This window comes from Vulpes lagopus, chromosome 12, assembly GCF_018345385.1.
Source record: "Vulpes lagopus strain Blue_001 chromosome 12, ASM1834538v1, whole genome shotgun sequence".
Taxonomy (NCBI): domain Eukaryota; kingdom Metazoa; phylum Chordata; class Mammalia; order Carnivora; family Canidae; genus Vulpes; species Vulpes lagopus.
Window position 1 is genome coordinate 15,628,814 of NC_054835.1, and position 18,669 is coordinate 15,647,482.

The following is an 18,669-nucleotide window of genomic DNA, read 5'->3' on the forward strand; positions in this document are numbered from 1 at the left end:
GATTTTATTTATTCATGAGAGACACAGAGAGGAAGATAAGAGACACAGGCAGAGGGAGAAGCAGGCTCCTTGAGGGGAGCCCAATGTGGGACTCAATCCCAGGACTCCAGGATCACGCCCTGAGCCAAAGGCAGGCGCTCAACCGCTGAGCCACCCAGGCATCCCAGTGTTTTTGTTTTTTTAAGGTTTTATTTTTTAAAGTAATCTCTGCACCCAGCATAGGGTTTGAATTTACAACCCTGAGAGTTGCATGCTCCATCAACTGAGCCAGACTGGTACCACAGGTGGGTTTTTTGTTTTGTTTTGTTTGATTTAGTTTCACTTTTTGTTTAGTGTTTTATTGTTTGGTTTGGTTCTCTGTACATCTCTAACTTAACCGCAGTGTATTGTTTACTACTAAAATCGCGTTACATATAGTACAAGAACATTACAACATTATATTTTCATTTTTCCCCTCGTTCTTTGTAGTCGTCGTATGTTTTAACTATACTTGTATTATAACAGTACTTTGTCACTAATTTTTCCTCTAAACAGTTTTATGTTTTATATAGAAATTACAAAATGAACAAAAGAATCTTTTACATTTTACTTATAAAATTTTTCTGGTATTCTCTGTTACTTTATGTAGATCCAGATTTCCACCTGGTATTGTTCTCATTCTGCTTAAAGAATTTCCTTTAAATTTTCTTGTAGTGGGCAGCCCGGTGGCTCAGTGGTTTAGCGTCGCCTTCATCCCAGGGCATGATCCTGGAACCCAGGATCAAGTCCCACGACAGGCTCCCTGCATGGAGCCTGCTTCTCCCTCTGCCTATGTCTCTGCGCCTCTCTCTCTCTCTCTCTCTCTCTCTCTCTTTCTCTTTCTCTTTCCCTCTCCCTCTCCCCTTCCCTCCCTCCCTTCCTCCTTCTCTTTCTCTCTCTCTCTCATAAATAAAATCTTTAAAAAAAATTTCTTGTAGTAGATGCTTGCTGGCAGTGAATATACTCTGCTTTTGTCTGAAAAAGTGTTTAATTTGCCTTCATTTCCATTAATGTGAACTGTTACTTTCTTTGTAGTTTTGCAATGTTACTATTATATTTTTTTTATTTCCATCAATGTTTTTTTTTTTTTTTTTCAGATGCTATAATTTTTATCTTTAGAAAATTCCATCTGGGTGTTTCATATCTTCTTTTCTCTCCTTTATGTTCATATTTTTCTTTATATACTCAAGCATAATTTTAAGATTTGTTAAGTAGGGGACACAGTGGCTCAGCAGTTGAGCGTCTGCCTTCAGCTCAGGGCGTGATCCCTGGGTCCAGTGTGAGTCCCACATTGGGCTCCCTGCCGAGGAGCCTGCTTCTCCCTCTCTGCCTATGTCTCTGCCTCTCTCTGTCTTTCCTGAATGAATGAATGAATGAATGAATGAATAACATCTTAAAAAAAGATTTTTTAGGTAGATGTTCTAAGGTCCTTGTTTACTAATTGTGTTATTGCTAGGTCTGTTTCTTTTGACTGAATTTTCTTCTGGTTATGGGTAATTCATTTCTATTTTTTTGCATGAATGGTAATTTTTTTACATGGTTTATAGGTTTTGTTACATCTTATTAAAGAGTATTGAGTTGTGTTACTGTGTGCAGTTCAGTAACTTGTAGTTTAGTTTGATCCTTTTAAGGCTTGCTTTTTTTTTTTTTTTTTTAATTTTTATTTATTTATGATAGTCACAGAGAGATAGAGAGAGGCAGAGACACAGGCAGAGGGAGAAGCAGGCTCCATTCAGAAAGCCCGACGTGGGACTCGATCCCGGGTCTCCAGGATCACACCCTGGGCTGCAAGCGGCGCTAAACTGCTGAGCCACCAGGGCTGCCCTGTGGTGTTCTTTTAGAGCTTGGAGTGTTCCTATATGCAGATTGGTACTCAGCCAAAAGCTTGAGGGAATCCCTTCATGGATCTCCAGAAATTTCTTTCTGAGACCTTGCTTCTCCTTGGTATTTCTACCCCACAAATTGTAGCTGCCCTGGCCTCCTGAATTCAGATCTCTGTCTCTTCAGTTCAGTGAGATTGTTGGGTTCTGTTTCCATTACCCCTCCATGTGTATGGTACGGCTGGGAAATGGCTAGTAGGCAGGAAGCTGAAGCAATTGTGAAACTCACTTCATTTGTTTCCTTTTTCTCAAGGGTCATGGACTGTGTTGCCTGTTTGTCAGTTGTCTGAAGATACTGTTTTATGTATTTTGTTTAGTTTTGTAGTTCTTTATAGTGGGAAGGCAATTCCTATGCCCCTGTTTTCATTCCCTCTATTAATATTTTTTTCATTTTTCTTCCTTTGCCCCCCCCAGATTACTTACTATATTTGCTCTGATTATGTGTTTATATTGCCTCAATTGATTTTTTTAGGTGAAATTCATGCTTTTAAAATGTACAATTCAGTGGTTTTCAATGTATTCATAAAATTGTGCAACTATTGCCACTAATTCTAGAACATCTTCCAAAACCTCAAAAAGAAACCCTATATCCATTAACAGTCATGCACACACACACCCCCATTGCTCCCCTCACATCTAGCTCCTGGCAGCCACGAGTACTTTCCATCTATGAATTTCCCTATTCTGGACATTTCATATAAATGGAATCATGCAATATGTGACATTCTGGGCTGGTTTCTTTTTTCTTTTCTTTCTTTTTTTAATTTTTTTAATTTATTATTTATTTTTATTTTAGAGACTAGAGGTTTTTTTTTTTTTTTAAGATTTTATTTATTTATTCATGAGAGACACAGAGAGACAGAGAGGCAGAGACACAGGCAGAGGGAGAAGTAGGCTCCATGCAGGGAGCCCGACGTGGGACTCGATCCCGGGACTCCAGGATTACGCCCTGGGCTGAAGGCAGCACTAACCGCTGAGCCACCCTGGGATCCTTCTTTCTTTTTTTAAAAGATTTATTTATTTTAGAGAGAGAGAGAGAGAGAATGTACAAGTAAGGGGAGGGGCAGTGGGAGGGGGAGAGAATCTTTAAGCAGACTCCCTTCTGAGCATGGATCCTGATACAGGGCTGGATCCCAGGACCATGAAGTCATGGCCTGAGCTGAAACCAAGAATCAGATGCTTAAGAGACTGTACCACCCACACACATCTATCTAGTTTCTTTCACCTAACATGTTTTCAAGATTCATCTGATTTATATACTTTCATGATGACATTGAGCTCAGTGTTCCTTGAGAACTATAGAGAATATAATTAACTGGATTAAGTAGTCCCTACTACCTCCCCCCTCCCATGGCTTACCTATAATATACTTTCTCCCCACTTTTTTCAGATTGTGAATAAGTGGAACACAGCTCTTATAGGCCTTATGACGTACTTTCGAGAGGCTGTGGTGAACACCCAGGAGCTCCTGGACTTGCTAGTGAAGTGTGAGAACAAGATCCAGACACGTATCAAGATTGGCCTCAACTCCAAGATGCCCAGTCGGTTCCCTCCCGTTGTGTTCTATACCCCTAAGGAATTGGGTGGACTTGGCATGCTCTCAATGGGACATGTGCTCATTCCCCAGTCTGACCTCAGGTAGGTTGACCTTGGTTGAAAATCTTGCTATGAGCACCTGGCTGGCTTAGTTGGAAGAGTATGTGACTCTTTATGTCAGGGTTGTGAGTTTGAGGCCCATGTAGAGATGACTTAAATAAACTTAAAAAAAAAAAAAGAAAGAAAGAAAAAATACCTTGCTAGACCTTGAGGGAAGGAGACGTTTCTTTATTTTTAGGTTTTATTTATTTTTTATAATCTTGATTGTCCCCCAAACAGGTGGTCCAAGCAGACAGATGTAGGTATCACACACTTTCGTTCAGGAATGAGCCATGAAGAAGACCAGCTGATTCCCAACTTGTACCGCTACATACAGCCATGGGAGAGCGAGTTCATTGATTCTCAGCGAGTCTGGGCTGAGTATGCACTGAAGAGACAAGAGGCCATTGCTCAGAACAGGTACACATCCAGGAAGGAATAACTGTCCTGTCAGGAGTATGGAGAGATGATCTTTCAGCCTGTGTGGAGGTCAGGAGCAGAGCTTACCATATTTTTATGGATATAGGACATAGGTTCTAACATCTGACCTGTTTATCCTTGGCCAGGGAGGAATGCTAAATAAACTGTGTGTGAATACATTTGACTTAAATCTTTTTTCTTTGACAGACGACTGACCTTAGAAGATCTAGAAGATTCATGGGATCGTGGCATTCCTCGAATCAACACCCTCTTCCAGAAGGACCGGCACACATTGGCTTATGATAAGGGCTGGCGTGTTCGAACTGACTTTAAGCAGTATCAGGTATGTGGAGGGCATAGTAGAGAGATTTTCCCTGAATTAAAAGAATCCATGGCCATGCCAGGGATTTGGGGCAGTAGGCACCCAGAAGCTTGATGGTTCCTGCCTTGCCATCTAGGTTTTGAAGCAGAACCCTTTCTGGTGGACACACCAGCGGCATGATGGGAAGCTCTGGAACCTGAACAACTACCGTACGGACATGATCCAGGCCCTGGGTGGTGTAGAAGGCATTCTGGAACACACACTCTTCAAGGGCACTTACTTCCCTACCTGGGAGGGGCTTTTCTGGTGAGGATTGTCTTCTCTCCTTACAGTAACCTGTCACAACCATCACTTGTGTGTTTTTTGTGTTTTCTCCTCTGGTGTTCACCATCTTTGGGAGATGGCAGGGCATCACTTCACTTAGCCTCTTCTTCATAGGGAAAAGGCCAGTGGTTTTGAGGAGTCTATGAAGTGGAAGAAGCTAACTAATGCTCAGCGCTCAGGATTGAACCAGATTCCTAATCGTAGGTTCACCCTCTGGTGGTCCCCAACCATCAACCGGGCCAATGTGAGTGTGACTGCTAGACCTGGGAAGATGGGAAGCTAAAAACAAGTGTTTCTGCTTCTTTAATTATGCCCTGAGAACCAAAGTCCCTTGATCTCTGGTGTCCCTCTCTCTTTCCTATCAGGTGTATGTAGGCTTTCAGGTGCAGCTGGACCTGACAGGTATCTTCATGCATGGCAAGATTCCCACACTGAAGATCTCTCTTATCCAGATCTTCCGAGCTCACTTATGGCAGAAGATCCACGAGAGCATTGTGATGGATTTGTGTCAGGTGGGCCAGAATTGGGTGCGGAGGGGGCCACCAGAAGTCAGGTAAACTTCCTCTTGGGTATGGGAAATCCACCTTGGAAGCCCTGAGAATGCAACTTGCGTTCTGGCGCCAGGTGCCACGTTATCTGAAACTCTACCAGCCCTCATTCCTAGTGGGCTTCCATAAGCAGTCATAACCTTTCTATCTTTGCTTCCAGGTGTTTGATCAGGAACTGGATGCACTAGAAATTGAGACAGTACAAAAGGAGACCATTCACCCTCGGAAGTCCTATAAGATGAATTCTTCCTGTGCAGATATCCTGCTCTTTGCCTCCTATAAGTGGAATGTCTCCCGGCCCTCGTTGCTGGCAGACTCCAAGTAAGTGTTTTATATTCGAGCCATAGGCATCCAGGAAGCTTGATTTTACTGTCTTCTAGCAGTGCTACTTTAGGAATTATTCCTGCCTGCCTTTCTTGCTAACTTGAATCCATTGCCATCCCTTGATCCTGTCAACATATAAGGTTGACAGATTCTCTCGGTGAGGGGCTTGCTGATCTGGAACAGGCAGAGGGACTGGGAATTTTGAGATTTAGATGTAGCGATTGAGAGTTGATGTGGTTCTGGGACATTGGTTGTATTGGTAGCTTCTTGGAAACATGGATTCCTGACGTCTCTCCACCTTCAGGGATGTGATGGATAGTACCACTACTCAGAAGTATTGGATTGATATCCAGTTGCGCTGGGGGGACTATGATTCCCATGACATTGAACGCTATGCCCGGGCCAAGTTCTTGGACTACACCACAGACAACATGAGTATCTACCCTTCACCCACTGGTGTGCTCATTGCCATTGACCTGGCCTATAACCTGCACAGGTAATTTGGTGCTCAGAAGCATATATGTATTTTCTATTAGTTCTGTACTTCTTAAATTTTATTTTATGAGTGAACTATGGCCAATATACAGTTTAAACTCTGAGCTCAAGAGTTCCATGCTCTTGAGTGCCAGCCATGCATCTCAGTTGGCCCTATACTTCAATATACGTGTGTTTTTTAGTTTACCTAAAGGGCGGCCCTTTTTTTTCTGGGTCATTGATTTTTTTCTTCCTTGCCTCTGTGTACATGAGCAGACACTTGTCTGCCTGGCCAACAGTCTTCTTTCTCTGTTGAGTTCCAGTTTGCCTTTTTCCTGTGGCTGCCACCCTAGTCTTTACTTTTCTCATCTCTTCTTATTCTCATAGTGCCTATGGAAACTGGTTCCCGGGCAGCAAGCCTCTCATACAGCAGGCCATGGCCAAAATCATGAAGGCAAACCCTGCCTTGTATGTGTTACGTGAACGGATCCGCAAGGGGCTGCAGCTCTATTCATCTGAGCCCACTGAGCCCTATCTGTCCTCTCAGAATTATGGGGAGCTCTTCTCCAACCAGATTATCTGGTTTGTGGATGACACTAATGTCTACAGAGTGACTATCCATAAGGTGAGAATTAGAAGCAGTATAGGAGTGTGGGGCTCTATATATGCCTATCGGAGGTGCTAAGGCAAATGTATATGGTGTAAAGGCAGGATGGTATTGTCTAGGCTGTGCTAACTGATGTAATCATTGTTTAGACCTTTGAAGGGAACTTGACGACCAAACCCATCAATGGGGCCATCTTCATCTTCAATCCACGCACAGGACAGCTGTTCCTCAAGATAATCCACACATCCGTGTGGGCTGGACAGAAACGTTTGGGGCAGGTGAGCCGGTTAAAGGATAGAGCAGCTGTAGAACCTTTTTCTAAAAAAAACCCAAAAAAACAAAAAACCTTTTTCTACCCCCTTTTCTACCTTCTACTATCCCTTTTTCTTTTGGGGTGGGGGGAGGTTGTGTATGTGTGAGAGACAGCTAGTGGAGGGGGGGCATCCTTCTGTTTCTCTCTGAGAGGTAAAGGTATCTCATTTGAACCTTTTCCCTGAATTATTTAACTTGGGAAGTACCTTCTGTTGGAGGCCAAGCAATGTGTGAGGTCTTTTCATTACCTACATTTGGTCTCTGTTTCTTGACTCTATTCTTTAAAACAAACAAAAAAAAAACAACAACAACAAAAAAAATTTTATTTATTCATGAGGGGGCACACAGAAGCAGAGACACAGGCAGAGGGAGAAGCAGGCTCCCTGCAGAAGCTCAAATGTGTAACCGTGATCCCGGGACCCCAGGATCATGCCCTGAGTCAAAGACAGATACTCAACTGCTGAGCCACCCAGGCACCCCCAACTCTCCTTTATCTTTAACCTATCTTGAATAAGACTGCCAAAAGTCATCTTTTTATAGATTTTTACTTATTTATGAGAGAGAGAGAGAGTCAGAGATATAGGCAGAAAGAGAAGCAGACTCCATGCAGGGAGCCTGATGTGGGACTTGACCCTGTGACTCCAGGATCATGCCCTGGGCCAAAGGCAGATACTCAACTGCTGAGCCACCCGGGTGTCCCAAAAATCATCTTTTTAAAGAGAACAAATGTTCTTAAAACATTACTTTTACCACATTTTTAGCTATAAGCCTTTGGTAGCCCTTCTTGCTGGATTAACTCTTCTTTGGCTTCCTAGACACATGATATCTGGGTGGGCTATAACTTTTTCAACCACAGTTTCTCTTCCTTTCAAACCTACTTCCTGGGCACCTGGGTGGCTTAGTTGTTGAATGTCTGCCTTCAGCTGCCATCCAAGGTTCCTGGGATCAAGCCCTGCGTCAAGCTCCCTGCTCAGCAGAGAGGTTGCTTCTCTTTCTGCACTCCCCCCACACCATGCTGTCTCTTGCATATGTGTGCACTTTCTCTCTCTCAAGCAAATTAATTAATTAAAAACAAACAAAAAACCCCAATCTGTTTTCTCTTGCAACCAATCCAGGATCCTGTTTTCCCCAAACTCTGATGTTCATTTCCGCTTCTGTGGCTTTGCTTATATGTTTTCTTTCTAGAATGAACTCTCCTGTTTACTCCGTTAATCATAGTCTTACTCATCCCTTAAGACCTATTTATTTGTGCATTGGGACACCTGGGTGGCTTGGTTGGTTTAGCATCCAGCTCTTGATTTTGGCTCGGGTCATGGGATTGAGCCCCCATGTTAGGTTCTATGCTCAACTTGGAGTCTGTTTGAGAGTCTCTCATCCTTTTGCCCCTTCCCCCAGTGGTGTGCTTTATCGCTTGCTCTTTAAATAAAGTTTTCCTGTTTCTTTGTGCAGCTGTTTATGACCTTTAGTCTTAATTTGTTTTGTCCCTGACATATGTAATCAAATAGCAGTTTGTGGTACAGCTTGATTGAGTTTTATTTGGCCAACTAGGTTGAAAAACCCTTTAGGGCAAGGCAGTTTGACATTTTGCATCTCTAAAGTACCCAACATTCAATAGCAGTGTGCAGCAGAAACCTGGGTTGATTATTTCAAGACTAGGATCTTTGTTCACTTTGACCTGGGATAGTAGAAATTCAATTTCCATTTCATCCCCTCTTGCTTTTTTTAGCTGGCTAAGTGGAAGACAGCTGAGGAAGTGGCTGCCCTGATCCGATCTCTGCCTGTAGAGGAGCAGCCCAAGCAGATCATTGTTACTAGGAAGGGCATGCTGGACCCATTGGAGGTGAGAGGTGGATGAGGTAGAAGAAAGAAGGACTGAGACCTGCAGGCTCTTTTTTAAATTTTGGACTTGATATCCTGTTTCAGGTGCACTTGCTGGACTTCCCCAATATTGTGATCAAAGGATCAGAGCTCCAACTACCTTTCCAGGCTTGTCTCAAGGTGGAAAAGTTTGGAGACCTCATCCTTAAAGCCACTGAACCCCAGATGGTTCTCTTTAATCTCTATGATGACTGGCTCAAGACTATATCATCTTACACGGTATGAAATCCCCTTACAAAGAGGGTCACTCTAAGAGAAGTGGTTTTGGGGCCACGAGACAATCCTGTGCCTTCCTTAGCTTTTACTCAGGTTCCCTAATGAGATCATTTTCACATCTTTAACCTGTGGATGAGATAACAGTTCTATGCACTGCATGTAAAGTTGACTGGGAGAGTGGTTGAAATCCATTCCTGGGTTCCCTGAAAGGAAATCAAGGAAGGACATCTAGTGGCTGACCACCCCCCCCCCCTTTGCTGCCATACCTTTTCTCAGGCTTTCTCCCGTCTCATCCTGATTTTGCGTGCTCTTCATGTTAACAATGACCGAGCAAAGGTGATCCTGAAGCCAGACAAGACTACCATTACAGAACCACACCACATCTGGCCCACTCTGACTGACGAGGAGTGGATCAAGGTGGAGGTGCAGCTCAAAGATCTTATCTTGGCCGACTATGGCAAGAAAAACAAGTGAGCAGTGGTGGTGGGGAGACAGATGGAAAATCCTAAAAGGGTGAAATGAATCGTTTAGTATATGGTTTCTGGGGTTTTGGGAAACATGTGGGTTCAGAGATTTTTTAAGGAATTGTCCTAAAGATGCCTATAGAAAAGAGGTAGGCAGTGTCTTCAAATAATGCAGAAAATGTCTGTTTTAGGGCTTTAGTCTGATTCTAGGGCATTTTCCCATGTTGCCATTTTGAGCAGGGCATTTCTTTACTGTCCATACATTACAGGAAGTTTTAATATCCCAGATCCCCAGGTACCACTGCTAATAGCACAGACACACCTCTTTTTCCCTCTCCCTGTCATTGTGGCAACCAAAAATAAAAGCGTCCATAGATTTCCAGATAACCCTAGGGTGACAGACAGTATTAGCTGTAATTGAGAACGAGTTCTAAAGGTTTCTATTTTTAAGAATTGTCCTAGAAACCAGGGCACTTTTTGTCAAAGAAAAGAGGAAGGTATGGCTACTGAGCAGGTTTGAGCATGGCTGAAAGCTGTACATGCACAGAGCCATCCTGGGCTGTGATAAATCTTAGCAGTATTAGTACATCTCCACCTCATACTTCTTTTACAAGTGCCACTTGAGGTGTGTCTGGGGTAAGGGCATTGGGTCCCCTGTCCTACCAAGTTACATTCTGTCATTTGGACAAAATTGACCAAGGGGAGGGATCTTGTGGTATAATCCTTGCTTTCCCCACAGCGTCAATGTGGCATCACTGACACAGTCAGAAATTCGAGACATCATCTTGGGTATGGAGATCTCGGCACCATCACAGCAGCGGCAGCAGATAGCAGAGATTGAGAAGCAGACCAAGGAACAGTCACAGCTCACAGCAACGCAGACTCGCACTGTCAACAAGCATGGCGATGAGATCATTACTTCTACCACCAGCAACTATGAGACCCAGACTTTCTCGTCTAAGACTGAATGGAGGGTTAGGTACTCTAAGGAATGAGAGGGATAGGGATGGCAAAGCCTATTGATGCTACCTGACATTGTAGGCCTCAGAAGTGCTGACATTCCCCACCGTTTTTAGGGCCATCTCTGCTGCTAACCTTCACCTAAGGACCAATCATATCTACGTGTCCTCTGATGACATCAAGGAGACCGGTTATACCTATATCCTTCCTAAGAATGTGCTTAAGAAGTTTATTTGCATATCTGACCTTCGGGCCCAAGTAAGTGTGTTTAATTAGGCCATAATGTGTGCCCAACATTTTATGTGCCTAAAGCTCACCTAAGATTGCCTAGAACTTGAGGTGCTCGTTTCAGGATTCATGCATGAATAAGTATATAAGAATAGCTGAAACAGCAAGAAGGATTTTGGCTCCCACCAAATACTAAAACGTTATAAAGCTGTGGCCATTAAGAAAATGGTGTATTGGCCCACAACTGATTGGAAGAGGATAGTGTATAGTCAGAAACAGATTCATGTAGCTATGATAAATGTGTAACAGGAATGTAGGATTAAGGATGTGTTAATGATACTGAAACAATCAGAACCCTGCCTCACAACACTTAAAAAATAAAATGCACGTAAAGATGTGCATGTAAAACAAAACACTAAGCTGTAGAGTATTAGAAGAAAATATTTAATTACCTTAGTTTTGGGGTGGTCTTCTTAAGACACAAAACATTAAATTATAATCAATAACTTGTGTGAGACAAAGACATACTAAAAACAGTGCTTGCTTCGGCAGCACATATACTAAAATTGGAATGATCAGGAGAAGATTAGCATGGCCCCTGCGCAAGAATGACACGTAAACTTGTGAAGCGTTCCATATTAAAAAAAAAAAAGACATACTAAAAACAGGAAGAAAATATTTGCATAATTCTAAGATGGGTAGAACCTAGAATAGGGAATTTGCAGAAGTTCATTTAAAAAAAAAAGATAGGGACACCTGGGTGGGTCAACAGTTGGGTATCTGCCTTTGGCTCAGGGCATGATCCCAGAATCTGGGATGGAGTCCCACATCGGGCTCCTTGCATGGAGCCTACTTCTCCCTCTGCCTGGATCTCTGCCTCTCTTTCTCATGAATAAATAAATAAAATCTTTAAATAAATAAAGATAACTGCAGAATAGGCAAAGAACTCAAAGGTAGTTTAGAAAAGGAACTGCAGGGTGGCTCAGCGGTTGAGAGCCTGCTTTCAGCCCAGAGAGTGATTCTAGGGACCTGGGATTGAGTCCCACGCTGGGCTCCCTGCATGGAGCCTGCTTCTCCCTCTGCCTCTCTCTCTGTGTCTGTGTCTGTCTCATGCATAAATAGATAAAATCTGTTTATTATTTCTTCTCATGAATAAAATCTTTAAAAAGAAAGAAAAGGAACTATAGATGGGAAATACAATTGGGAAAAGAGGCTTAGCTTTGTGGGTAATCAGATAATTCATACTGTATAAAACACCCAATTTGTGGTCTCGGGTTGGTGAATTTGAAAAGATTGTTAATATTTTCTGTGAATGATTTTATAGGAACACAGATCCTTCTACTTTGTTGATGGCAGTGTAAAGTTTAAAATACCACCTAGTGGTGGATTTAAAGAGGTGTTCAGCTTGTGAAAATTCAGGAACCATGTGTTGGTATGCTTATTTATTTATGGACTCTATACTTAATCAACTGAGGAGGGGCTCCTGGGTGGCTCAGTCGGTTAAGCGTCTGCCTTGGGTCATGATCACAGGGTCCTGGCATCAAGCTCCACATTGGGTTCTCTGCTCAGTGGGGAACTTCTGTCTCCCTCTGCCACTCCCTTTCTTAGGCTCTCTTGCTCACTCTCTCTCAAATTAAAAAAAATCTACCAGGGAATGTGAGCAATGCAGATTCCGGGACCCCACTCAAGATTCTGATGTGGGAAGTCAGAGATGAGTTCCATGTTCAGCAATTTTTTTTTTAAGATTTTATTTATTTATTCATGAGAGACAGAGAGAGAGCAGAGACCCAGGCAGAGGGAGAAGCAGGCTCCACGCAGGGAGCCTGACATGGGACTTCATCCTGGGTCTCCAGGATCATGCCCTGGGCCGAAGGCGGCACTAAACCACTGAGCTACCCGGGCTGCCCACGTTTAGCATTTTGAAAAAGCACAGCAGGTGATTCTGATGCAAGAAATTCTGACCACATTCTGACCTATTCTTTGTGAGGAAGGGAATTGAAACACAGGGCTGGCAGCCCAGAGATAGAGTGGTACTAAGAATCCTTTTGGTTCTTAACCCTCTTGTTTCCAGATTGCAGGATACCTGTATGGAGTGAGTCCACCAGATAACCCCCAGGTGAAGGAGATCCGCTGCATTGTGATGGTACCACAGTGGGGCACTCACCAAACCGTGCACCTGCCTGGCCAGCTGCCCCAGCACGAGTACCTCAAGGTCAGCAGGGGTGTGGGAGAATGGGAGCTTTCTTCTGCTGAAATGGGGGGAGGAAGGCAGCCATGTTAATTTTCATGGAGGTGATTCTTGTCTGCAGATGGGGATGGGGCTCCACTCCAGATAGTTTTCACCTCTCTTGCCTATAGGAGATGGAACCCTTAGGATGGATCCACACTCAGCCCAACGAGTCCCCCCAGCTATCACCCCAAGATGTCACCACTCATGCTAAGATCATGGCTGATAACCCATCCTGGGATGGTGAGAAGACCATTATCATCACCTGCAGGTAGCTTTGGGCCTCCTTGGTTGGAAGTATGGTGGGGCAGGCATGGCAGTACAGGGCCTAGAATGGTGGCCTGAGCAGACTCTGTCTTCATCTTTCAGCTTCACACCAGGCTCCTGCACATTGACAGCCTATAAGCTGACCCCCAGTGGCTATGAATGGGGTCGCCAGAACACAGATAAGGGCAACAATCCCAAGGGCTATCTACCCTCACATTACGAGAGGGTCCAGATGCTGCTGTCAGATCGCTTCCTTGGCTTTTTTATGGTCCCTGCCCAGTCCTCATGGAACTACAACTTTATGGGTAAGTTGAGGAGCACAGGGAATTGGGACTGGGGTTAGGCCATCACCCTTGGCACTTGGGCCTTGGTTCCAAGATGGCCCAAGGGCCCAGGCTGGGTGAGGCAGGTGCATCTGCTTAACACTGGCCCTTTCTTCTAACCCAAGGTGTCCGGCATGATCCAAACATGAAGTATGAGCTGCAGCTGGCAAATCCTAAAGAGTTCTACCACGAGGTGCACAGACCTTCCCACTTCCTCAACTTCGCTCTCTTGCAAGAGGGTGAGGTCTACTCTGCGGACCGAGAAGACCTCTATGCCTAGTTGTTTCCTCACCTCCCCCTTCTTCACACTCCCCAAGACTGGAGCCTTTTACAAAACCCCAAAGAGAAGCTGGTGACATTCAGCAGCTTGGTTCCTTTTCTCCCTGTTTGTGCTTCTTGTAATTGATCTCTCGTGGCATGTAGTCCTGAGCAAAATGTAATAATAAATTTTGTATAAATAGGAGTTTTTGAGGTTGTTTTTTTTCCCCTGAGCTCAAATTCTGGGTGTAGGGATGGCAGGAGGCTGGCCTTGTTCACAGCAAGATGCTGGCCTTGGTCTTTTTTTTTTTTTTTTTTTTTATTCCTGAGCAATAGAGAGGGAGAGACACAGGCAGAGGGAGAGGCAGGCTCCATGCAGGGAGCCTGACTTGGGACTCGATCCCAGGTCTTGAGGATCACACCCTGGGCTGTGAGGATCACACCCTGGGCTGCAGGCAGCTGTGTTAAACCGCTGTGCCACCGGGGCTGTGGCCTTTGTCTTAAAGTGGCATGAGGCCCCTCCCTATTCGGGGGCTGTGGATCAAGAAACTTGTAGATTCAGGGAATAGAGGTGGGGTTGGGCTTTAACACCCTTACTGCCTTGACCACGTCTGCCTACTTCCCTTAAAAATATTTGCAAACTATCACTCTTTTCAGCCTCCTTTGGAGCAGTTGCTGCCATTTTCTGAGTCTAGAAGCTTGTGAATTTTTCCCAACAGCTGTGGTGCCCAGCATAGCCCCTTAGGCTTTGTGTCACTGGTGGTTGGGAAAACAGGCACTTGGCTGGACAGATGGCTGTCCCTGGCAGAGGCCTGACAGCCCTCCTACCTCTCACCTCTTGCCTGTGGTGTTTGGCAGCCAAGTTGGGCCTCATGACTCCAGACACAGGGGTGGAGCCTGGATTGCGCCGCTGTGGGGAGGGATTGACAAAAGTGACCACTTAGAGCCGTGAACCTCAACCTCTTGGACGCCTGGCTGGAAGTCGGCAGTCTTGCTTCCTGTGACCTTGGGGGCTCAAACAGGACAGAGCCCAGGGGGCCCAGTGCACAACCTCCTTCAAGCCTTTACCTTTTTTCTTCATCGCTCCTCCTCTGTCGCTTCTTCCCCGCCCCCCACTGCCCGATACTGCTTCCTGGGCCGGAACTGTTGGGCTTTTTCCTGCCCCAATTAGGGCTGTGGGTGGGGGTAGGGAGGTTGGCGTGGCCTTTTACTTTCTGGGGACATGGAGCCCAGGAAGGCGGTACCTGGGGTGCACAGCTGCGGGCCTCGGGTGGCCGCGGGGTCAGGGACGGCGGCGGAGCTCGTGTACCATCTAGCGGGGGCCCTGGGCGCGGAGCTGAAGGAGCTGGCGCGCCGCTTCGGGCCGGAGGCGGCGGCCGGGCTGGTGCCGCTGGTGGTGCGGGCGCTGGAGCTCCTGGAAAAGGCTGCCGTAGGGCCGGACCCAGACTCAGTGAGTCGCCGCCCTTTCCCCTGGCCACCCGCAGGGCTGGCGGGAGCCTCGCCCTCACAGCCTGGACTCCCCAGCTGCAGGTGTCAGCGCAGCAGGCCGAAGTGGAGCTGCGGCGGCTGCGGGAGGAGAACGAGCGCCTCCGCAGAGAGCTGCGCTCCGGCCCACAGGGTGAGTGCGGGCACCGCCAGGGGGCGGGGCGGGGCGGCTCCGGGCCTCCTCCCCAGGCCGCTGCTAAAAACGCCCCTTCCTCAGAGGAGCGGGCTCTCCTGAGGCAGCTCAAGGAGGTGACCGACCGCCAGCGGGACGAGCTCCGGGCGCACAACCGAGATCTGCTCCAACGCAGCCAGGAGACCGAGGCGGTGAGGGCGGGGCGGGGTGATGGGCGTGAGCGGGGCTCTCCACCCAGCCCATCGACGCCCCGCCTACCTCCTCTTTGACTCCGCCCCCCAGCTGCAGGAGCAGCTGCAGCGCCTCCTGCTGGTGAACGCGGAGCTGCGCCACAAGCTGGCAGCGGTGCAGACCCAGCTGCGCTCCGCGAGGGACCGCGAGGGAGAGCGGGAGCTACCGCACCAGGGGGCGGTGGAGCCGGCGCGGGACCGTGCCGGGGGGGCCGGGGACGCACAGAGGCGGGGGTCCGAGCGGGCAACCGCCGACGCAGGAGCTCCGGGGACCCCTGAGGACCAGGTGAGTGCCCATCGCAGTCCTCACAGGTCTGGCACTTGGGCACTCGGGCTGGGTTTGTTGTCCTGCCTAGCCGGTCCATCAGGAAGTTGGTGGGGGATCCCTGGGTGGCTCAGCGGTTTAGCGCCTGCCTTTGGCCCAGGGCGCGATCCTGGAGTCCCGGGATCGAGTCCCGGGATCGAGTCCCACGTCGGGCTCCGGCATGGAGCCTGCTTCTCCCTCCTCCTGTGTCTCTATCATAAATAAATAAATCTTAAAAAAAAAAAAAAAAAAAAAAAAGGAAGTTGGTAGGTGGCGCACGAGTGCGCGTCTCCAGCCGGTCCCTGCTCCCACGCTGGCCAGAGCACCGGGCTGTCATCTGTCGCAGCTCCCTTACCTCCCCAAGTCTCCCCTCCAGTCGCTCCCTCTAGCATTCCTGTGATGGCCCAGGGAAAGGGGGGCGCCGACAGAGGCACCCCTCTGACCCAGCCTGTCCTTCTCCTGTCCTTCTGCAGGCGGCTGCCCTGCAGCAGCCAGGGCGCCCTTCCGAGACAGGACAGTGCAGCTTCAGTCGAGAGGAGCTCGAGCAGATCCTTCAGGAGCGGAATGAGCTCAAAGCCAACGTGTTCCTCCTGAAGGAGGAGTTGGCCTACTTCCAGCGGTGAGGGCGGTGGGCAGGGGCTGGGAAGCTCAGGGGCTCCACTCACACTTGTCCTGGGCCTCACATCACCAGCTCCGTTCCTTAGTTCACTGATCTACCCATCATGATATATGGCAGGTGCTGTGCTGGACACTGGGAAGACATGAGTCACACAGCCCCTGCCTTCCTGGAATTTCTTCCAAATGGGGTAGGAGGTAGTAAAAAAAGTCCCAGCAGCTGTGAAAGATTCCTAGGGGCATCACCTAAGCTAAGTCTGAGGGATGTCAGCAAGGCAGAACATTTCAGAAAAGGAGAATGACAGGCACAGGTACTTGGGATGAAACCTACTGCTGGCATTCCTGCTGCTTACTCTGCCTCTTTTCCTCCTCGGGTAGGGAGCTGCTCACAGATCACCGGGTCCCTGGGCTTCTGCTTGAAGCCATGAAGGTGGCTGTCAAGAAGCAGCGGAAGAAGATCAAGGCCAAGATGTTAGGGATCCCAGAGGAAGCAGAGAGCAGGTAAGTCCCTGCCTCCATTCCCACTGAGCCAAACCCTTCTTGCTCTTTCTGCTGAGCCTGATGCTCCAGCCTGGTCATGCTCTAACCCATCTTAATCACCCCTTGGGCCTACCACCTTAGCTTCATAAATTCCTGAGCCTGTCACCTAGCCTAGTCCCTTCTTAAACCTGCTTACCTGGCCTGGTCACCCCTGCACCTGCTGTCCAGCCAGTCCTGCCGAGCCTACCACTCTGGCCTGGTCACTCCCTGAGCCTGCCACTCCAGCCTGGTCACCTCTTGAGCCTGCTGTCCAAGCTATCCAGCTGAGCCTGCCACTCTGGCCTGGTCACCCCACCCCCCACCCCGAGCCTGCTGTCCAGCCTGCACCCTTCTCTCTGGATTGCACTGTTCCCACTTGCCATGCTCACTATACATCCTGCTGAAAAAATCTGGTAATACTGCTTTTCCACATTAATTTTTCACTTTCCTGTCTTGGCTGGATCTGTTTGTTTTCAAAGGGTTAAGACTTTAATTATAGCCATGTCAGAACCTGCTCTGAGGCTATAAAATAAAAGCCTCAAGATGTCCTTCATCTCCCTAGCACCTCCTTCTCTCCAGCCTTGGGGGTCCCATAGTCACTCTATCCTCCCTTGGCTGTTCCTGGGTACTGTGCAGAGGTCTGAACATAGTTAGATTCCTGTTGTCCCCAAGGCCTTGATGAATAATCCCCACATCTCCTCTCTTCTCTTCTCTGCCTCAGTGACGATGAAGACAGCTCATGGCTCCTGCCCTCTGGCAATAAGGGGGCCCACCCTCCACCCACTGAATCCAGAATCCAGCGTTTGTATGTTGGGGGAAGAGGAAGGGTGAGGGAGGGGCCCCATCTTTGTTCTTTTCCCCTTTCCTGTTCCACTGACATCTTGCTGTCCTGAGCTATAATCATGCCACTCCCTCCATTGGCCTGGCTCCTTGGCCTCCTCAATACTTCATGCTGCCCTTTCTTCCTATTGTATCCCCTTTTCTCACCACTCCCTGCCCTGAGCCCATATCCTTGACCTCTCTGGCATCCAAGTTCAAAGTACCTCTTGGTTCTCTCCCTGCCAGCTTTGGCCTGTCCTATCAGGGTGAAACAGAGGCCCCCAAAGCCCAGACCAGCACGGTGCCCAGTGAGCTAGGGGGAGAAGAGGAGGCTCTACAGGAACCCCATATGCGGCCTGTGGGCAGCTCTACAGTCCTCCATTCCTGACTGACTCTGCTCTGCACTTGATGAACAGCTTTCTCTGGGGGTCTCAGCAGCCCCAGAGACCTGACTTTGGAATCTGGCTATGGGTGGATGTGTGGCCTCAAATGAAGACAGGGCTCCTTCATTTTCAGCCTTCCCCAGGCTCTTTCCCAGTCCTGGTCTGAGCCAGGGCATGATGAAGAGCTCAGCCTACCTTCCTTCCCTGTGTCTCTGTGCCAAGCCTCAGGGGCCAGATAAAAGTGCTTCCTCTTGGAATCTCAGTTTTCTTATCCATAAAATAGAGCTACCTACCTCCCAAGGGTGTGTGAGCATGGCCTGAGCTAATATAATAAAGTAGCTGCCCATGATACCCAGAAACTGTCCCATGTCTGTGTGTTACTGGTCTGCTCCTACCTGGCTCTGCCAGGACCAAGGGCATGCTGAGGTTTCCTCACAGGGTCTTGTTGGTTGTGGGTGGGGAGCTTCTCCTGCTAGGGCCTCACTTGGGTAATATG

At 47.6% G+C, this 18,669-nt stretch overlaps 2 protein-coding genes and 1 non-coding gene across 4 annotated transcripts in view; all 3 read left to right on the forward strand.

Annotated features, from left to right (window-relative positions):
* The window catches only part of PRPF8 (pre-mRNA processing factor 8), a 32,591-nt gene extending 18,701 nt beyond the window's left edge, over positions 1–13,890 (forward strand). For both annotated transcript variants that reach the window (XM_041725736.1, XM_041725737.1), the window contains exons 25-43: positions 3,289–3,536; positions 3,774–3,953; positions 4,161–4,296; positions 4,412–4,581; positions 4,714–4,843; positions 4,965–5,111; positions 5,308–5,468; positions 5,776–5,967; positions 6,333–6,570; positions 6,702–6,830; positions 8,591–8,704; positions 8,788–8,961; positions 9,235–9,428; positions 10,162–10,401; positions 10,499–10,640; positions 12,682–12,822; positions 12,969–13,108; positions 13,207–13,409; positions 13,553–13,890. In XM_041725736.1, the coding sequence (XP_041581670.1) occupies positions 3,289–3,536; positions 3,774–3,953; positions 4,161–4,296; positions 4,412–4,581; positions 4,714–4,843; positions 4,965–5,111; positions 5,308–5,468; positions 5,776–5,967; positions 6,333–6,570; positions 6,702–6,830; positions 8,591–8,704; positions 8,788–8,961; positions 9,235–9,428; positions 10,162–10,401; positions 10,499–10,640; positions 12,682–12,822; positions 12,969–13,108; positions 13,207–13,409; positions 13,553–13,707 (3,234 nt within the window). In that variant the 3' untranslated portion in view covers positions 13,708–13,890. The remainder of the gene's footprint in view (positions 1–3,288; positions 3,537–3,773; positions 3,954–4,160; positions 4,297–4,411; positions 4,582–4,713; positions 4,844–4,964; positions 5,112–5,307; positions 5,469–5,775; positions 5,968–6,332; positions 6,571–6,701; positions 6,831–8,590; positions 8,705–8,787; positions 8,962–9,234; positions 9,429–10,161; positions 10,402–10,498; positions 10,641–12,681; positions 12,823–12,968; positions 13,109–13,206; positions 13,410–13,552) is intronic.
* LOC121474288 lies at positions 11,147–11,253 on the forward strand. Its single transcript, XR_005983309.1, has one exon. It is a non-coding gene; the product is annotated as a U6 spliceosomal RNA (small nuclear RNA).
* Positions 13,891–14,604: 714 nt separating the features above from the next.
* Positions 14,605–18,532, forward strand: LOC121473569 (Rab interacting lysosomal protein). Its single transcript, XM_041726064.1, has 8 exons — positions 14,605–15,135; positions 15,210–15,303; positions 15,388–15,494; positions 15,586–15,819; positions 16,311–16,456; positions 16,831–16,953; positions 17,693–17,776; positions 18,037–18,532. The coding sequence occupies exons 1-8, from the start codon at positions 14,908–14,910 to the stop codon at positions 18,176–18,178; spliced, it is 1,158 nt and encodes a 385-aa protein (XP_041581998.1). The 5' UTR covers positions 14,605–14,907; the 3' UTR covers positions 18,179–18,532.
* The last annotated feature ends 137 nt before the right edge of the window (positions 18,533–18,669 follow it).